This window comes from Ursus arctos, unplaced genomic scaffold (genome assembly GCF_023065955.2).
Source record: "Ursus arctos isolate Adak ecotype North America unplaced genomic scaffold, UrsArc2.0 scaffold_9, whole genome shotgun sequence".
Classification (NCBI taxonomy): Eukaryota; Metazoa; Chordata; class Mammalia; order Carnivora; family Ursidae; genus Ursus; species Ursus arctos.
The window spans coordinates 31,297,547-31,316,307 of record NW_026623111.1 but is presented as its reverse complement, the minus strand read 5'-3'; the positions used below and the strand labels follow the sequence as shown (position 1 = coordinate 31,316,307).

Sequence of the window (18,761 nt, the reverse complement as noted above, 5' to 3'; positions counted from 1 at the left end):
GTGATTATAGCTAATGCTACTGTATTACATACTTCAATGTCGCTAAGAGAATAAAGCTTAAATTTTCTCACCGCAGAGAAATGGGAATTTTGTTATGGCGGTAATCGTTTTGCAATACATAACTGTATCAAGCCACCATGTTGTCCACGTTAAACTTACACAATGTTGTATGTCCATTATATCTCAATAAAGCTAGAGAAAAAAGAAAATGTGCACGGTACATAGTAGTACGTTAGCTAGTGATGAATAGGGTATATGGGGGAACAAGGAAGAAAGGGGAATGAGAGGATTGTGGGTTTTTTTGGAGTGGAGGGAAGCCCTAATGAGAAGGTGGCCTTCGGGAAGTCATGTGATGAAGGTGACGAAGGGGCATGGGAGGCTCCATGAGGATACAGAGACCTCCTAAGGCAAATTATTCAAATCTATCAAGTAACAGGAACCATTTAAACCAAGGGCCACTTTTTTATAATTTTGACACTATTGACCAAATGCCTCTTTCAAAAATGACTGTATACGTCTTGTTCCCTCTAGACTGTATACTTCCTGAGGGCAGCCTCTCCTCTGCATTGCCAAGAATAAAGTCGGGCACATGAAAGGCTCACGGTAAGCATTAATTCTCATCTTCCTTCCTCTTTGCCCACCTCCCCTCCAGAACCTCCAAGTAACCATATTTGGTATTGTCTGACAGCTGTCACTGAGCACACGATATGAAATACTGTGTTCTATGTCCACCTGGGTATAGTGACTTTGTAACTCACCTTCAGGACGGATTCAGTGACGCCCCACGAGAAGCCGCAGGGAAACTGACCCCGCACATCTGGGGTGGACTCTTTGAAAGTAAAACCATTTTCTTGGATGATCTGTTTATAGTAATGTGCCGAAGACTTGGGCTTTCTTTCTTTTTGTTTGCTATTCAAATCCACATAAAATAATCCTCGGCGAGTGCTGTAAGCATCCTGCCATTCAAAGCCATCCAGGAGGGACCAGGCGGTGTAGCCAAACACTGGTATCCCATCAAACCTTATTGCTGCACAGAGGAAGAAAAGCAGAGATGTTACTCTGGTTCGTGTTTCTGATTCGTGAACAATCTGCCGGGGGACGTGTTGCCAGGAGCCGATTGTGAAACCAACTTTTTTCCTCATTTGCAGGCTCATTTTATACAATAGAAAATTCATGTTGATACTTGAAAAGTGGTAGTTATTTTCATCCGGAATGGTCCTTCCCCTTCCCCACAACAAGGGAAAGACACAATTAAAGGATCAAATTTAAAATATTCCCGAGAATATTAGTGGGCAAATCTGTGCCGGAAGGCATAGAAATCTTCAGAATCCTTTGGGACCAAAGGCAGACATCTGCTCGTGACCAAGAGTGTCTCAAGCTTGGGTTAGGTCCCATTTGTGGACAAACTCTCTTCTACAAAACAACCCTGTAAGGACTGAAAAATCCGCTTTGATAATGAACATGAGTGAATGGACATATAAGGATGAGAAACAAGTACAGTGCTGTGGGGGAACCAGCCCGCTGAGGGGCAGGAGGCGGGAGGCCGCTATGCTCCTGGGAGGCTGCTACTGGGCAAGTTTCTTAACAGAAAAGGTTGGGAAAGATCTCTCAGGACCTTTCTAGCATTAAAAACTCTGATTTGATAACTTTTTTTTTCTTAAGATTGTTTTTTTTTTTCAAGTAACCTCTATACCCAATATAAGGCTCGAACTCACAACCCCAAGATTAAGAGTCTCGTGCTCTACTGACAGAGCCAGCCAGGCGCCCCTGATTCAGTAACTTTGAGGAATTGGGTAAAAATGAAATCTGGAAATCAATGGCAGCAATAGAAGCAACAAATACCCAAATCAACCACGAACTATTTTTCTTTTCTTAAAAGCTTTCATTTCTCTCACAGAAATGCCTCCTTTCTGCATTTTTGGGTTTTTGTCACTGATGTTCTTTTCCCAAAAGGTGGAAAATCCACCCCAGAGATTCTAGTGAGATAAATATGTTTCTGTAGGCCCTGGTTCTAAGTACCATCTAGGGAATGGATACCCCTTCTGCCCGACTGCACCATATTTGGTTCAGGCTCTGTAAGCAGAGTCCTTTGCTCTGGAGGCCCCCAAGTGCACATGGCCGTGGCTGGGAGTGGCTCTTTCCATGCTGCACAGTGTGGGGCAACAAGATCTTGCTCTCTGAAGACCCTCCCTGAAAGCTCTCCTACAGAACCCACATTTTCCTCTAGGCTTGTGACTTCTAAATTTTAATTAATTAGTTTATTTATTTATTTATTTATTTATTTATTTATTTATTTATTTTTAAGTAAACTCTCTCCCCAATGTGGGACTGGAACTCACCACCCCAAGATCAAGAGTTGCATGCTCAGGGGCACCTGGGTGGTTCAGAGGGTTAAGCGTCCAACTCTTGGTTTTGGCCCAGGTCATGAGCTCGGGGTCCTGAGATCGAGCCCCGAGACAGACTGTGTGCTCAGTGCAGAATCTGCTTGTTCCTCTCCCTCTGCTCTGACCTTAGTCTCACTCTTGCTCTCTCTCTCATAAAAAAATTCTTAAAAAAAGAGAAACAGTTGCATGCTCTGTTGACTGAGCCAGCCGGTCGCCCCTAGGCTTGTGACTTCTAAAGAGAGCTACAAACTTTTAGAAAGATCTGCTGAGAATTTCTTTATATTTGGTGAAATGGAGCCCAGTTCTGTAGGGGACAGACCCACCATAATTTGGGCTTGTCTTCTGCTCCATTATTTCAATCAACCACCTGTAGATGTCACTGCTTGAGTAGTGCAAAAGGAATGAGGGGAGAAATACGAGTCAGAGAAATATCCAGGAGCAATAGAAATGACTCAACTTTGCCATTCATGGCTCATTATCTTTGTCTTCAGAGCTTTTCAGCATTTAGTCATGTAATAGAATAAAAAGAGCACAATTTCTTTTTTCCTTTTTTAAAAAAAGATTTATTTATTTATTTATTTATTTATTTATTTATTTATTTGAGGTAGAGAGAGATCAAGTGGGGGAGGGACAGAGGGGAAGGGAGGAGGAGAGAACCAGACTCCCTGCCAAGTACGGAGCCCCACACGGGGCTCGAACCCACAACCCTGAGATCACAACCTGAGCCGAAATCAAGAGTGGGATGCTTAGCCAACTGAGTCACCCAGGTGCCCCTAAAAAGAGCACAATTTCAAGAAAAGCTTTCAGCTTCTTAGACTACTGTTAGAAAACTTTGGGACATATCTCTTGTAGCATGTGTTCTTTTAAAAAAGAATGATACAGCATGAGGGCTGCTGGGTGGCTCAGTCAGTTAAGCGCCTGACTCTTGGTTTTGGCTCAGGTGGTGATCTCAGGGCTGTGAGATGGAGCTCCACATGGGGCTTGGTGCTCAGCACGGAATCTGCTTGAGAGTCTCTCCCTCTCCCTCTGCCCCTCCCACCACTCTCTCTCTCTCTGTGTCAAATAAATAAACTTCAAAGATCTTCAAAAAAAGAAAAAGAATGATACGGCACCTTGTTGCCAATTAAGGATGTGTATCTACAGTCTAGTATTATTTTGTTCTCAAACTTTTATTAAAAAAGGACATGAGAGTACCACAAAAACTCTATCAGCATTGGTCAGTGGGAAAGCCCAACAACAATAATCATATGTTTGAAGATGACTTTAAGTGTCCTATAAGATAAGTATTCAAAGGTTTAAAAAATTGAGCTAATATGCAACCAACCTTGAAGAACCTGGTTGAGGAAATTCTTCATCATGTAGATGGCTGTGGTATCTTCTGTTTTCACGTGACTGTCTGTGAACCAGCCATTCTCGGCAATCAAGATCCGGGGGTTGCCATATTCCAGTTTAATCCAATTCAGCACTTCTCTTAAATTGAGGGACACATTTTGTCCCATTTTAGCCATGGTGTTCTGGGGCTTGAAATTGTTGGGTCCAAAGGAAAAGGCAAAGAAGTCAGCGGTGCCCCTCACTTCCTTCTTCTCTGCTTCAGAGAAAAGGGGTAGAATGGAGCGCAGCTTCTTTTTCATCACCTCGGGATAGTCTCCGTCCCCGTGGATAGGGTTGGCAAACCACCCGAGCACTGAGACCATGGACTGTTGACACTTGAGTATATCCATCATGTCTTCTGATCTGTTTGGCTCAATCCAATGGGATCCCAACGTGATTGATACCAAACCCTTCTGATGTGGGCGGAAGTTTGTGTTGTAGTTATGCCAAACTTTCGAATGAGCCTAGTAAGAAGAAAATATTGTTCATCTTTCTTGTCCTTACTCACAAGGATTGTAATTTGACTGGTAGAAGGTGTTTTCATGGACAAATTAGTGACGCACTGGGGAGAGCTGTCAGGGAACCCTGATATCTCAAAGTCTGTTCTCTGTCTGCTTCTCCTGTGCCTCCAACCTAAAGCCTCTCCTATAGGATTGCCAAGGGACAGGCAGAGAACCCTGGTCCAAGCTCCATCTTACTTCTCCTCTCCCTGGTTCCCTTCATGGACCCTCTAGGGACTGGGTGCAGGTGAGATATTATGTGGATTGTTGAGTTTCTTCCTCTACATAAAAAGACAAAGAGCAGTGATCTTTCATTGTTCTAGAGAATCTCCTTTTAGCCCTAACTTAGAAGTCCAAGATAATGCACTCTCAAAATCCTATAAATGGATAACAGAGCCCATCTCCTAGGCTTGTGAAGAATGAATGAATTAATATATGTAAAGGCCTTTAGAAGAGTGCCTGGCACAGAGTAACCCCTATATAAGCCATTATTATTACTACTATTGGTACTATTTTTATAACATTATTATTATTAAGATAACAGTTTAATTTTTATAACCATTTTTTATAACCAGATTATTATTAATATAACAGTTATTATTACTGTCATTATAAAAGGGTAGCAGGGACTACACAAAGCAGGAAAGAGTGTGGGTTTTGGGTTCAGCACTCTCGGGCTTGACGTTCAGGTACTTACACTTAACCTTTCTGAAATCTCTTGGTATCTTCAGTTGTAAAATGAAGTTAATAATAACGCCCTTCGTAAAGCTGTTAGATGTGGTGCTAACATATATATTAAATACGCAGCATACAGTAAGGCATGTAGCAGGGACCGCTCGAAGATTCACGTTATTACTATTGATACTCCCAGAATTTACATTTCCAGTTGAGCTTTCTGATTACAGAGCCTCATGATAGGTTTCCAGTCTGTTCAATAGGTACTCACTGAGTGCTTACTTAATGCTTGGTTTGCCTTGCCCCGAGAGGCTGAAATAAATGGCATGGGACTGTGCCCTCAGAAGCCCATCATCTTATGGCGAAAATAAGATTGAATGTTGAAAGAAAACATATGAAATGGCATAAAAATAATTAAATTTTGCTAAGAGCCATGAGCTGTGTCAGGGCGAGCAAATATCAAGGCCTACAATTAAGGACTCTAGGCCAGGTAATGCTCAAGGTCACTTTGTGACCTAGGCAGCCTTAGAATTGTCCTTTATCTGTGTGACGGCATCTCTTCTCCTCAGACTTGCTTGCCTCCTGATGTCTCTTTCCGGGTGTCCCAGTTTCTCCTCTGTTTGGGTGTTTCTGAAGCAAGCGCACAAACCCTTAGTATTTTTAACCCACAATACATGCTTTCTGTTCTGTTCCTTAGCTTGTCTCTCGCTCATTAGAGGTATTTTACATTGGGTTGAATGATCTGAAATGCCTTTTTGTAGGCCAGCAACAATCAGATCTGAGCAATGGTTCAAACCTAATAGATCCTGGGGCGCCTGGGTGGCTCAGTTGCTTGAGCGTCCGAAGCTTGGTTGCGGCTCAGGTCGTGATCTCGGGCTCCTGGGATTGAGCGCCATGACCGACCAGCTTCCCGCTCCAGGAGTCTGCTTGTCTCCCTCTCCCTCTGCCCCTCGCCCTGCTCGTGCTCTCTCTCTCTCTAATAAACAAATAAATCTTAAAAAAAAAAAAAAGAAAACAACTTGGGGGCGCCTGGGTGGCTTAGTAGGTTAAGCACCTGTCTTCAGCTCAGGTCATTATCTTGGGGTCCTGGGATTGAGCCCCCCGCATTGGGCTCCCTGCTCAGCAGGGAACCCTCTCCCTCTGCCGCTCACCCTGCTTGTGCTCTCTCTCTCTCTGTCAAATAAATAAATAAAATCTTTAAAAAAAAACTAACAAAGCTAATAGATCCTGAGGACACTGAAAATGTGCCATGAATTGTGTTAGTCTGGGGAGAGATAGGTGTTAACCTAGGAGGTAAGGATTCCAGGACTGATGCCTCCTTGCTTTATGCAAGAATAGCTCATTTAAATCATTCCCTGAAAGATTTTCTGAAGGAGCTGATGCCTTGAAGTGTTACCTCTGTTCCACCTGTCCTTGCTCAATTTTCACTGGAAGATCCCGAAATCATTTAGCACCCAAACATTCCCGAGGATACTTAAAAATGCTCTCCTTCTAGGGAAGTATTCAGGCCGTGGCCTCCCCCCCAGCCCAGAGCCTGAGTTCCAGCTTCTGGAAGGAATCACAGGGGAGCCTGGGACAGACTTCACCTGAAGTGGTCTTAGTTGCTCTTTCTGGGCTTTTCTGGGGCTGGAATCACAATAGAAAGACTTGAAAACTGCTTCTTTTTTTTTTTCTGATTTGTTACAAAAGCAATCACGCGTGACTAGAATTCAAAGGCGGCATTCTTTGCTCTATTCTGATCTGTCCCTTAATCCCTTGCTAGCCTCAGTAATTTCATTCACAAAAACCGCAGTGATCAGTACGTCTCTTCAGGGCTGTTGGGCACTCGGATGTGTGCGCGGTAGAGCACGGAACACGCGGGATCCTAAGTCACAAACTAGCTGCCTCGCAGATACGATGTCATCAGACACCGAAGAGACAGGTGGAATCAGGATGTGTTTATTAAATCAGTCCTCATAGGAACAAAAAAAGGAGAGGGGAATTTCTTTAAGGTAGATGTTCTGTGCCTAGTTCAGGGACTGCGCGAAAGGTGATGTAAGCTCTGATAAAATCTTGGTTGCATCAGCATTTTAATGAGAAATAGGACAGCTTAGAAGACAACAGACACGTACATTTGCAATTCCCTTCCAAGCAAGTTTTCCGGGGATATGTGTATATAGATGCATATATCTATGTGGTCATGCCCCAAGGTGACCTTGGTGTTCCACAGAGTCTCTTTCACCTTTGCTGCTGTTTGCATAAGCTATCAAGGCATCTAGGGTTATCTTTGCTCTGGACTGAAGACTGCCCTCCACTCTCATGTGGGGAATGTGGGGGAGGCGCTCTGTGTGACACCGTTATAACTTGATCCTGTTTGCCAAGTAAAAAGGTAAAAAGTATTGCTCCAAGATAGTGAGTTTGACATAAATCTTGATGAAACAGAGATATCTAGGTGCGTCCTTTGGTCTGACACTCATAAACGAGGTCTATGGGAAAACTAAAATGGGGCGCGGGAGTTCAGGCTGGGCCCTGCAACCTTGCACAACAGTCCTTGTGCGATTTCAAGGTTACCCTCTATCTTGTACAAGGCCATCTACCTTTGGAATGATTGATTTAAGGGAGCTTCAACCTTTGTTCTTTAGATTCAGTAGCTTAAAGGGGAAGTCAGCAGCTTTTTCTTTCCGAACCAGCTATCAGGGCCTGATGTCATTGAGAGACAGCCAGGGGCTGGATATCTCTGTTCCCTCCTCTAGTCTAACGCAGCCGCTTTCTTTGATGCCCCTAGAAGACCAGACTCAGATAAGTTCTATGAATGATAGGAAGCAAATAAGATAGCGGGCACAACTTTAGAAACAAGATGAAGATGGGGTCAGAGGTCAGGAAGACACGGGGGGACGCTGGTGGAAGACATGGGTTGAAGACAGTTGAGCAAACCTAGCACATCACACGTCTCCGTATTTAAGGAACCCCCCATCGTTTGTCAAAAGCTCAATTTCCAAATCTGCATGATTTTAGTCACATTGTGGTGGAAATATCTTCATGTGAACTCTAAACTTGTTTATTGTTAAAATTATTTCATAAAATATTAAATAAAAATGGTTAAAGAAAATTTATTTTAAAATTCCACAGCCACAGCAAACTGTTTTCATATTTCTGTGTTCCCTTCCAGCTTTTCCAAATATGTTTCCCAGCTGAAATCACTTCAAACGTTTCCCATCTTACTTGTCTTCATAACCATCAATTTGATGAAATATGGTTTACTTAGTCATCTCTCTCTTTTGGTAGGAACTAGCTTATTTTTCCTTCCTTCCTTCCTTCCTTCCTTCCTTCCTTCCTTCCTTCCTTCCTTCCTTCCTTCCTCCTTCCTCTCTTTTTTTCCTATCATAAGTAATGTTGTAATAACTAACTTTGGGCATATAGCTTTTAATTTGTTTGAATTATTTCCTTCTGTTAATCCCAGGAATAGGTTACCTATTTTCAAAATTGTTTTATGTATTTCTAAATTGCTTTCCACCCATTTTGTCCATCGGTGTGAGTGTTCTTTGACCATCTGCTTCAAAAACATTGATTGCTCTATTGGGGACACACGTTTATCAAGAATGACAGGAAGCTGCTACTTACTCCATGGAACTATAGGGGAAAGGGCCCGGGTCTTGAAAGCAAGAGACCCAAGCTCTAGTACTGGCCCTGTTGCTAACTGGCTTTAGCATCTTGGATAAATCATCCCCTCCCCGTAGCCTCAGTTCTCCCTCTTGTTATTCTAGCTAAAAAAAAAACCCACACTAGAGAATTGTTGTGAAGGTTGAATGAGGTAATACATGGGAAGATCCTGTGAAGACTACACAAGTACAAAACTGAAGTCCCCCAGAAGACGAAGCTGGAAATAATTTAACTTGTGGGAAGTTGGTGTGGGCAGGAAGAGTGTTCTGCAGCTAACTCTTGCTACCTCTTGAATTTCATGGCTAGATATGTGTGTTCTCATTTATTTTTTGCAGCTGATTGAGTTTTAGTCATTGTCCATTTGAATTGGGATTAATTTCAGTTTGATTGGATAGAGCTATTGTGTAATATGCTGGGCGAAGTCAGTCAGTCAGAGAAAGACAAATACCATATGATTTCACTGATATGTAGAATTTAAGAAACAAAACAGATGAACATACAGGAAGGGGAAAAGAAGAGAGAGAGACGCAAACCATAAGAAACTCTTCAGTAAAGAGAACAAACTGTGGGTTGTTGGAGGGGGTGGGGGGGAATGGGCTAGATGGGTGATGGGTGTTACGGAGGGCACTTGTTATGATGAGCACTGGCTGTTTTATGGAAGTGAGGAATCACTAAATTTTATACCTGAAACCAGAAATAATAACAATAATAATTCCAGTGTGATTCATTGATTCATTTGTTGTATCTATTCAGCACTTCTTTATATTAGTTTCAAGTTTTCTGCTATTTGCAATCGCTGCCCTTCCAGATTATTTAACATTCATTCTGCATTCTACAAATATTTATTGGGGGCTTAACGTATGCAAACTTTACTGTTCATTGCTAAAAAATATGTGACTTGTTATTTCATTACAAATATATGATGTGGGGGCACCTGGCTGGCTCAGTTGGTGGAGCGTGTGACTCTTAATGTTGGGGTTGTGAGTTTGAGCCCCACGTTGGTTGTAGAGATTACTTAAAAATAAAATCTTTAAAAAAATAAAATAAATTACGTGACTGTTATTTCTTTAAATTTTTTTTTTTTTGAATCTTGAAACTCTCAGAAGCAATATCTTACCCTCATTATTCTTAGGAGAGATCTTAAATATTAACAAAAGTTCCCACTTTTCATAAAGAAAATGTTTACCCATGCTATTTTTAATGGTTCAAATTCATGTTTTCTTTTTCTTTTTTTTTTTTTAAAGATTTTATTTATTTATTTGAGAGAGAGCGAGAGTGAGCGCATATGTGAGCCAGTAGAACAGGGGGAGGGGAAGGGAGACGGGGAGGGTAGGGGGAGAGGGAGATGGAGAAGCAGGCTCCCCACTGAGCAGGGACTCTCGACTCTCAGGGCTCAGTCCCAGGACCCCAGGATCATGACCTGAGCCAAAGGCAGATGCTTAACTGAGCCACCCCTCAAATTCATGTTCTCTATAGTTGGAATAGCTCAGTAATGATCATCTTAAAATTCGTTTTGATGAATCTTCCTCCTATTTTCTTTCCAATCATCATATTTACAAATGATTCTACCAAATCTTTGCTTATTATCAGTTTGTATAGTTTCCAGATTTCCCCATAGGAATCATGTAAAAACTAAACTCTAATATATTTATTCCTTCAAAAACATAGTTTTAACATTGTTATAGAATTCTAATTTCAATGATAATATTACTAAATTCAACTAATGCCTGAGTCAGAGTCTAAACCTGGCAACACAGAGGGGAAAAAGGGTCTAGAATAAAGCTCATAATTAATTAAGCAAAGCATCTGTGGGCTTCCCCAGATATTGGAAGGGAGCTTAGAAGAAATCAATAGTAGCAACTTGATGCTGAACTGAAGTTCAATCTCCTTGCCCAAGGAGAACCCTTACATGCCAACTGTGCAGGGCCTGGAGTGATATTTTAAGCTTCCTGTTATTATTACATTAACCACTGGGATCCTGTTGGTAATTTTTCCATGCAAAAAGACCATATTTCAGAGTATAATTGAAGCCACAAAGGCCTGGGAGAGTGACTTGAAGGCTTTCCTCAGGATTTAGGGATAAAGAGTTAAAGACAGTCAATGTAGAAACAGGAAATGACACATAATACAATGATTACAATAACAATAAAACCTATTAGTTTTAGGCGAGGCAAGAAAGGCAGCTTTCCCATGAACCGAAGGAAGCTGAAGACTCAGGACCCCTCACCTGCGTGGGTCCCTAGAAAACGTTCTAGGTGGGTTGGGAGCCATTAGAAGCATTGCTAGATAAGTAATCCTGATGAATTCCCTAAAGACACCCCAGAAAAGAAGGATTCTGAATCTCTAAGGCTGCAGTCACCTGTTGTAATATTTTTCTCATTCTAAATAAATGTTCACTTTTGTACCAACTTTTGTGTCCATGACTTCGGGGGTATTTTTCTCACAGAGCACCCCCCAGACTGTATGTCTCAGGCTCATGCCTTGTAGAACCAGGCCTGGCCGACGAGCTTCTCGAGCGCAGAGACTGTATCTATTTTGTTCCCAACTGCATGTACAGAAGCCCGGAGAAGAGCCCGGCGTAGAATGCCTGCTGAATGAATGCTCACTACGGATGGACTAGTTAGCGGGTCACCTGACAGACGCTGTGGGTAGCAGCCCCTGCAAAACAGATGTCTTTTTTTTTTCCCCCGTTTTAGAAAAGCAACTGAAGTTCACAGAGGCTGAACACCTGGTAAAGCTAGAATTTGAACCCAGGCCTCTCTGATCACTTTACCAAACTATCCTCCTTTCTGTATGTCCGATCAGTTTTTGTTTTTGTTTTAGATTTTTTTTGTGTGTACTTACTAAGAGTGAGAGAGAGCATGAGAGAGAGAGAGAGAGAGCGAGCAACGAGCAGTGGGGAGGAGCAGAGGGAGAGTGAACAGAGAGCCTGATGCGGGGCTCCATCCCAGCACCCCGGGATCATGACCTGAGCCGAAGGCAGACGCTTAAGTGACTGAGCCACCCAGGCGCCCCCTGTCCCATCAATTCTAAATTTTGAAGCAGTTGGAGACCATTTGACATGAACCACAACATACTGTTTTAAAGTTATATGTTAAATTGATTTCTGCTGTACTGGATTATAATCGATTAAAAGAGCTAAACAGTGATAGAATGAGGGTATTGTAGCCGGCTCTTGCATGCTGAGGAGAAAATATCTATGTATGTCTGAAATTCAGGATCACCTAGAAAGGTCAAGGAGGACTTGCCAGGAAATTTGGGGTTTTCAGAAAACCATGTCTTTGTCCAAGTACCCAACACAGCATGGAACACTTGTGTGTAATTCCCTGGGCGTCTTTCCTAGAACCAGCAAAGTTGGCATTGGATATTGTCCCCATTGGTGTCAGAGGCTAAATGAATCCTTAGAGACCACTTCCACACTTGACCGTCTTGACTGAGGACCCAGATCTTTACACCATTGTGAATGTTAAAAACCAAGATGGAAAGGATCTGCTGTGTTTGGATAGCATTCCTCACCGCACAATTTTCAAACAAATCACGATTAAATGGTCCTTAAAGATGAGTGCCTTTCATGATCAAATAGAACAGAACAGTGATTAAATTACAGAACCATAGAAAATTAATAATATAAATAGTAATAAGAGCTAACATGTACCTAGTGCCAGAAGTGCTGGGCACTGTTCTAAAGTGCTTCCCATGTACTAGCTCATTTAATCCTCATCTAAGAGAATTAAGGTAGGTACTCTTAGATTCCCACTTTAGAGGAGAGGAGACCAAGGGGTAGAAAGGTTAAATAACTTGTCTAGTTTCACAAACTAAGTCAAGCCCGTGCTATATCGCTCCAGGTTCTGTGCTCTCGCCTGCTAAGTGGGGGTAGAGGATGGACCTGATCCAGTCTTCAAAAATCTTCTATTTATAGATGAGCTGCTGAGGCCCAAGGTCTCAGTGGCAAAGCTAGAATTAGAACTAAGTCTTTCAGCTTTCTCAGTCACTGTCAATTCCAGGACATTACGCACATTAATTTATATTAATTAATTCATTTATATGCCTTTGAACATGCTTTTATGCCATGGACCCAGAGGCGACTGAACAGGCGGAGACAAGGAGGGGTATGTAGCAGACAAGGCCCAGAAGCAAGGGCCAGCACGCGGTGAAAGCCATGTGACAGTTTTTGGGTGCCAGCGACACTCTCAGGAAAGAGGTGAGCTGGGAGTCCTGGCTTTGATTACACCTTCACGCAGCCTCACCAGCGGGGGCAGCACATCAGTTCCCAATCAAACTGAGAATTTACCAGCATTTACTTCTGTTTGATTTTTTTTCCCTTATAGAAAATATACACATCAGCAAAAGCAAGTTTCAACAAGTCATTTTTATCTCTTTCCTTCAACCCACAGCTATTATGACGTCCTTTTCTTCACTTCTCATTCATTCGCATTGACTGCTTACATTCAAGTCTACAAATACTTATTTAACAAATACAGGGCACCTTGGTAGGCGTTCAGAAAGAAAAACATTAACAAGATAGCTCCTGCCTTCCAACGCACTATAACCTCTAATAGGAAAGAGAAGTACAGATATAAGTAGATAAAAGCAGAATACTTTTGCATTTCAGTCCATCAGAGATGATAATCGAAACTTAATAATATGATGCAAATTTTGTAAAAAAAAAAAAAGTGACGATATGTATGTGCTCATATACACATAAAAAAGTATTTGGACATTGAATAAGCTGCTAGCAGTTGTTACTTCCGGGGTATGGGGTTAGAGAGTAAGGAAAAAGGACTTTATGACTTTCTGTATTGTTTGAATGTTTTGCAGTAAAAATGCATTGTTTTGTTTATTTATTTATTTAGAAAAATATTTTATTTATTTATTTGACAGAGAGAGAGAGAGAGAGAGCACAAGTGGGGGGGGGCAGCAGGCAGAGGGAGAAGCAGACTCCCCACTGAGCAAGGAGCCTGACACAGGGCTTGATCCCAGGACCCTGGGATCATGACCTGAGCCAAAAGCAGATGCTTAACCAACTGAGCCACCCTGGCGCCCCATAAATAAAATCTTTTAAAAAAATGCCTTTTTACTCCATAATAAATGTTGTTATTCAAAGGGAAGAGCAGGAGACATAAAATACACACGTGATTAACATGAAAGAAGAATGACGGCGATAAACCCCAACCCCTTTTTTAAGACTCAGTCACATAATCTCTGGTCAAGATAGGACCCATCCATATACTGCCCCCAATACTAAAAGATTGGTTTCCTCCAGCCGCAAGACGTCCCCCAAACATTTTCAGGTAGAATACCCAGGAACCACTTTAATTACTTCAGTGATTCACTCTTTCCTGGTAAGTTAGAAGGTTCAGATCTTTTCTTGGCCTTCCTGCTACTTTTCAGCCACAGAATCCTTCATTCGTGTTCAATGGTTTAATGACTCCCTCTTCTTTGAGCATAGACTAAATGAGTTTTGAATTTTCGCAGTAAGATTTTTCATATGCAATTTTTTATATACAATTTTTATGTACAATTAAATGGCTTATTTTACTCTATAAGCAAATGTAAAGTTTTCCTCAGTTTGTTTTTTGCAGCATATCTAGCACTGCTTCCACGGCCTACAGTATTTTCTGATCTCTAGTTGGGCCGAATTTTCCATGTATGAGAGTGTCCGTATCAAATCAAGCTGTTTAAATATGATCAAAATGTTGTTCTCTGAACATTTATAATTACATGTATTTAAGCTCTTGTTAATCATTCACCGAAGTATAACTTTTTCTACTTAACGATAAGAAAAAGTAAATATTGCTCTCTTGAAGGTTTTAGAATACCAATTGTCTTCTATGAATAGGGTTGTTGTTTTTTGTTTGTTTTTGTTGTTGTTTTTAACAGGACTCATAACTAACAATGGTATTTTGTTTTGTTTTGTTTTAAAGATTTTATTTATTTATTTGATAGAGAGAGAGGCAGTGAGAGAGGGAACATCAGCAGGGGGAGTGGGAGAGGGAGAAGCAGGCCTCCCCCTGAGCAGGGAGCCCTGATGTGGGGCTCGATCCCAGAACGCCGGGATCATGACCTGAGACGAAGGCAGACGCTCAACGACGGAGCCACCCAGGCATCCCATAACAATGGTATTTTGGCTATAGAAACTGTCTTTGGCAATTCTTACCCACAAGCAGTTTTTATCTTTTTATTCAAATTTGATTAGAAACGCCTCTAAGGACGCTAGTCTTAACTTGTTGGATCATTATTTCCTATATTTTGTTAGAGGTGTCTTAGATCCTAAGGGAGATGAGTTGGGATTATAAAATAGGTATCACGGATTGGCTAATTCAGTGAATAATTGTGTTAACATTTATTTAAACTTCAGATGGTTTTGCCAAGGGCACACACATATGATCGAACCTTACTTTAATGGGACACTAAAGTTGTGAGCAAATAAAACATTTGAATCCTGGGGACACATGGGAAACCTCATGGTTAATGTATGAGTCAGGGATGAATTGTTCATAGATTTTGTGGACAAATAAAACACGTCGATGGTTGGTTCTGGTCTTTAAACAGGCAACGTGAAGTTAAGTATCTGTGAGTCAGCATCAGCGAGTGGCTGCCATGGGCTTCAAGACCGTAAATTGCTCTTTTTCACTGAAGCTGGGTAGCTGATTCATGTCATTAAACCTTGTTAGCTTGGATTTGGATGGATAAGATTTGAATTTTGGCTCTGACATGATTATGGAGTAAAATAAGCAAACACATACAGCTGCATAACCTCAGGGAAATTTCTCTGGGCTTCAGCGTCGTCAGTGTGAAATGGCTATGAGAGTACCCTGCCTGGCAGAGTCAACGTGCAAATTAAATGAGATAATATAGAAAAAGTACCTAGTACCATCTTGGGCACTACAGTGGGTATGCAATATTCTTCTCATAATAATAATTACTAAGAATAGTATGATAGAATGTTAAAAAATTATTTACAATAATTGCCTCATCCTCCATTTTATTGTAAGAATGAAGACCAACTTCTGTCCTTTCTCCCCACCCCACTCCCCTTTCTGTGTCCTTTTTTGGTTTGTTTTGTGTGGGAGAGGAAAGTGGTGGAAGATAGCAAGTAATAAGGCTTTTTTCTTTTTAACCCCTTTTCTGTCCTTCATGGGCAAAAAAGCTTGGGCTAGTTTTTTTAACCACAGATTTAGCAAAAATTAATTTTGGTATGTTGTTGTCTTATAACCCAACTTTAACAAGGGAGTTTAAAAAAAAAAAAACACATTTCTTTATTTTTCTCATGGGAAAAAAAATCATTTCAGATGATCGTTGGAGATTTTGTCTCTGTCTGATCAACACAAGCTAAAGAAGGCTCCTGCTAGTATTTCCATTTCAAAATATTACGCTTAGTCTTCAAGCTATTAGTGGGGGTTTGGGCAGAAGAGGTTTAGAAATGACATTTAATCTACTTAAATGTGCCTGTGAAACCCTGCAGCCCTCTTGTTCAAGAAAGCAGTTGCAGCATCCTGTTGGCAAAGAAAGCTTGGCTATTAATCATGTGAATGGTGGTTTTTTCACATCATAGCTGTGTGGTGAGTTTTAACACTAAACTTTGATTAAGACTTGCAAGGGTGCCTTTAAGAAGTGCACTACATAAAGACAATTGTTTTCTTTTAAAAATATAAAATAATCTCTTTACTTACTTAATCTTTTACTTTTAATTGTGAAAATTTCCATTAACATACAAAAATTGAAAGAATAATATAGTGAACCCTCATGAACACATCACTCAGCTTGAAGTGTGATCAATATTCTGCAGCTTGTTTCAAGATGGGCTTTTACAGAAAAATTTTTAATAGAAACAGGGATACATAGTTGATTTGCATGTTTTGAAAAGACTATGTGTTTATGCCAGAATCTGGGCTGGTGTGTGTGTGTGTGTGTGTGTGTGTGTATGTCTGAAATCCAATTTTATTCAATTGCAGTTTTAAATCCTTTCTAGGACAAGGTAGATCTTCTTTAAATAGAAAATAATCAATTGAATTATTTATTGAATACTTAACATGTACCCAGCCTGGTGTGAACTTCTCGGAGGGAACAATGCCAAGAAATGTTAAGACACTGCTCCTCAAAGAAGTAGAAAAATAGGAAATCAATCAAGCCCTATCCCAGGCTCAGGAACAAGCTGGTGAAGCCTCGACCTCGAGCAGAGTTTCCCAACATTTCTTGTCCTGAAAGCCTCTTTCACGGTATTAAGCAATCTCTTGAACCCCTGAGGAATTTGAAAAATAATTTCATCATTTGTGTGTGATATACAAAAAACTGTTGACATATATTTTATTTGACATAAACCTGTTTTTTTTTAAATTGTATTGAAAATTTAGTTCAAATAAGTTGAAAATATTCAGAAAATAAATTATGAATAATTAAGATACTCATATATATATATACATAAATATTGGCGTTTTCCCATTTAATAGTCTTACATTATTCAAATTATTTTAATTACATAAGAAAAAGCATTTTTCTTGACACCTTTTAAAATGGCACACTGTGTTTGGTTTTAGGACCAAATGTATTACTGTGGTGTTTTCCAAGTCTGATACACCCACCTCTTTTTGTATGGGACATGCCATTAGGTGTAAAAAGATGAAATTTTTTGTTTTAAATGTTACATATTTATTTTAAGGGTATTTGAAAATACTGGTCTCATGTATTGTAGGAATACAATTTCCTTTCAAAATAAACATTTTGAAGAAAAACATTTTAGTAAATAATGGTACACGTGGCACTTGGATATGCAAACAAACCAAAAAAAAAAAAACCAAAACAAACCCCAGCAAAAAAACCCAACATGAAGTGATGCACAAAAAAACCCAACTTGGTGAAATACAATGTAGTGGCATCAAAAATGGAGAAAAATTGCTTACATTTGTTTGAATCCTTGAATTTTGCTGTTTAAAAAGTACCAGCTTTCAAAAAGTATGGTTAGCATTTTGCTCGCAAATAGCTCTAAGAGAGAAACGATTTGGGGCAGCTCTTACAAGTATTTCCAAATAATGCCGAGCTCCTAGGGGCAGTCTTTATTCTCAGTGTGTGAAAAGACAAACCAGACATGAACTAATTTCGAGTTTATCTACGCAACTTACAGTTCTGGTGGAAATCTCGAGGCAATTTTCTAAAATTGAGGCAACTTTATGTCCTTCATACTAATTATATTTCAACATCCTTAATCTTTATGCCTTCTGTCTTCGGCCAGTTGTCTATTACAGGTTTACACCAGCGGTTTTCAGGAGAGGGGAAGGAGAGGAATTTTGCTTCCCACTTGCTGGGGACATTTGGCAATGTCTGGAGACAGTTTTTGTGTCATAACCCTGGGGGCCAGGGTGTTACTGTCATCTAGTGGGGAGAGGCCAGGGATACGGATAAACATTCTCCAAGGCACAGGACACCCCACCACAAAAAAGAATTATTTGGCCCAAAGTGTCAATAGTACTGAGGTTGAGAAATCCTTATACTATGTAAACAGTACGTATCTACGAAAGATACAAATTTAAAGCAGTGAAGTCAAAACCATCATGGAAGCTGTTTTGTGGAGTGACTTACCCTCTTATGAGCAAACTCATCTTCCCCAACCTCTGTGCGTGTTTACTCAGAGGCTCCCAGATGTTCCCTTTTAAGGGGGAGGGGGACCTAAAATTTAAATTATCATGCATATTTATTGACTTAAAAATAGAAAGAAAACAGACACCTTAACCGCTTTTACTAATGTGAAACCTTGGGGCTGTGCTGATCTGAGGGGCTGAGAGCAATAGGCCACACAGGCTGGAATCTGTCTCTGGGATTTTAAAAACTGAACTTGAAAGAGAGAAATCTTTCCTCTACAAAAGAGAGAATGATCCAAACTCCCAAGAAGAAAAGAACATGGGAGATGGAGATAAAGGGCTTCCGACAGTGTCCTCATCCCTGAGTCCAAATCCCTTGTGATTCTGTTACTGAGCCAGGAAATCGTTCATTTTTGCTTAAGCCAACTTGAATTAAGTTTCTGTCACTCACAACCAAAAAGTCCTAACTAATATACCAGTGGATTCACAAGGCACTATTTCAAGAATCAGCAATAATGCAATGAACTACGAATTTTAAACTTGAGATTGGTTCTTTGATCACAAGATTTAAGATAGAAATCCTCAACTACTCACTCAACAAACATTGCCACCTAGCA

General features: G+C 40.6%; 1 protein-coding gene across 2 annotated transcripts in view; it reads right to left on the bottom strand.

The window, feature by feature from the left end:
• Positions 1–18,761, bottom strand: part of KLB (klotho beta) — a 34,341-nt gene that overhangs the window by 11,238 nt on the left and 4,342 nt on the right. For both annotated transcript variants that reach the window (XM_026508752.4, XM_044387674.3), the window contains exons 2-3: positions 3,709–4,219; positions 759–1,027 (exon numbers count right to left, since the gene is read on the bottom strand). In XM_026508752.4, coding sequence (XP_026364537.1) covers positions 759–1,027; positions 3,709–4,219 — 780 coding nt within the window. The remainder of the gene's footprint in view (positions 1–758; positions 1,028–3,708; positions 4,220–18,761) is intronic.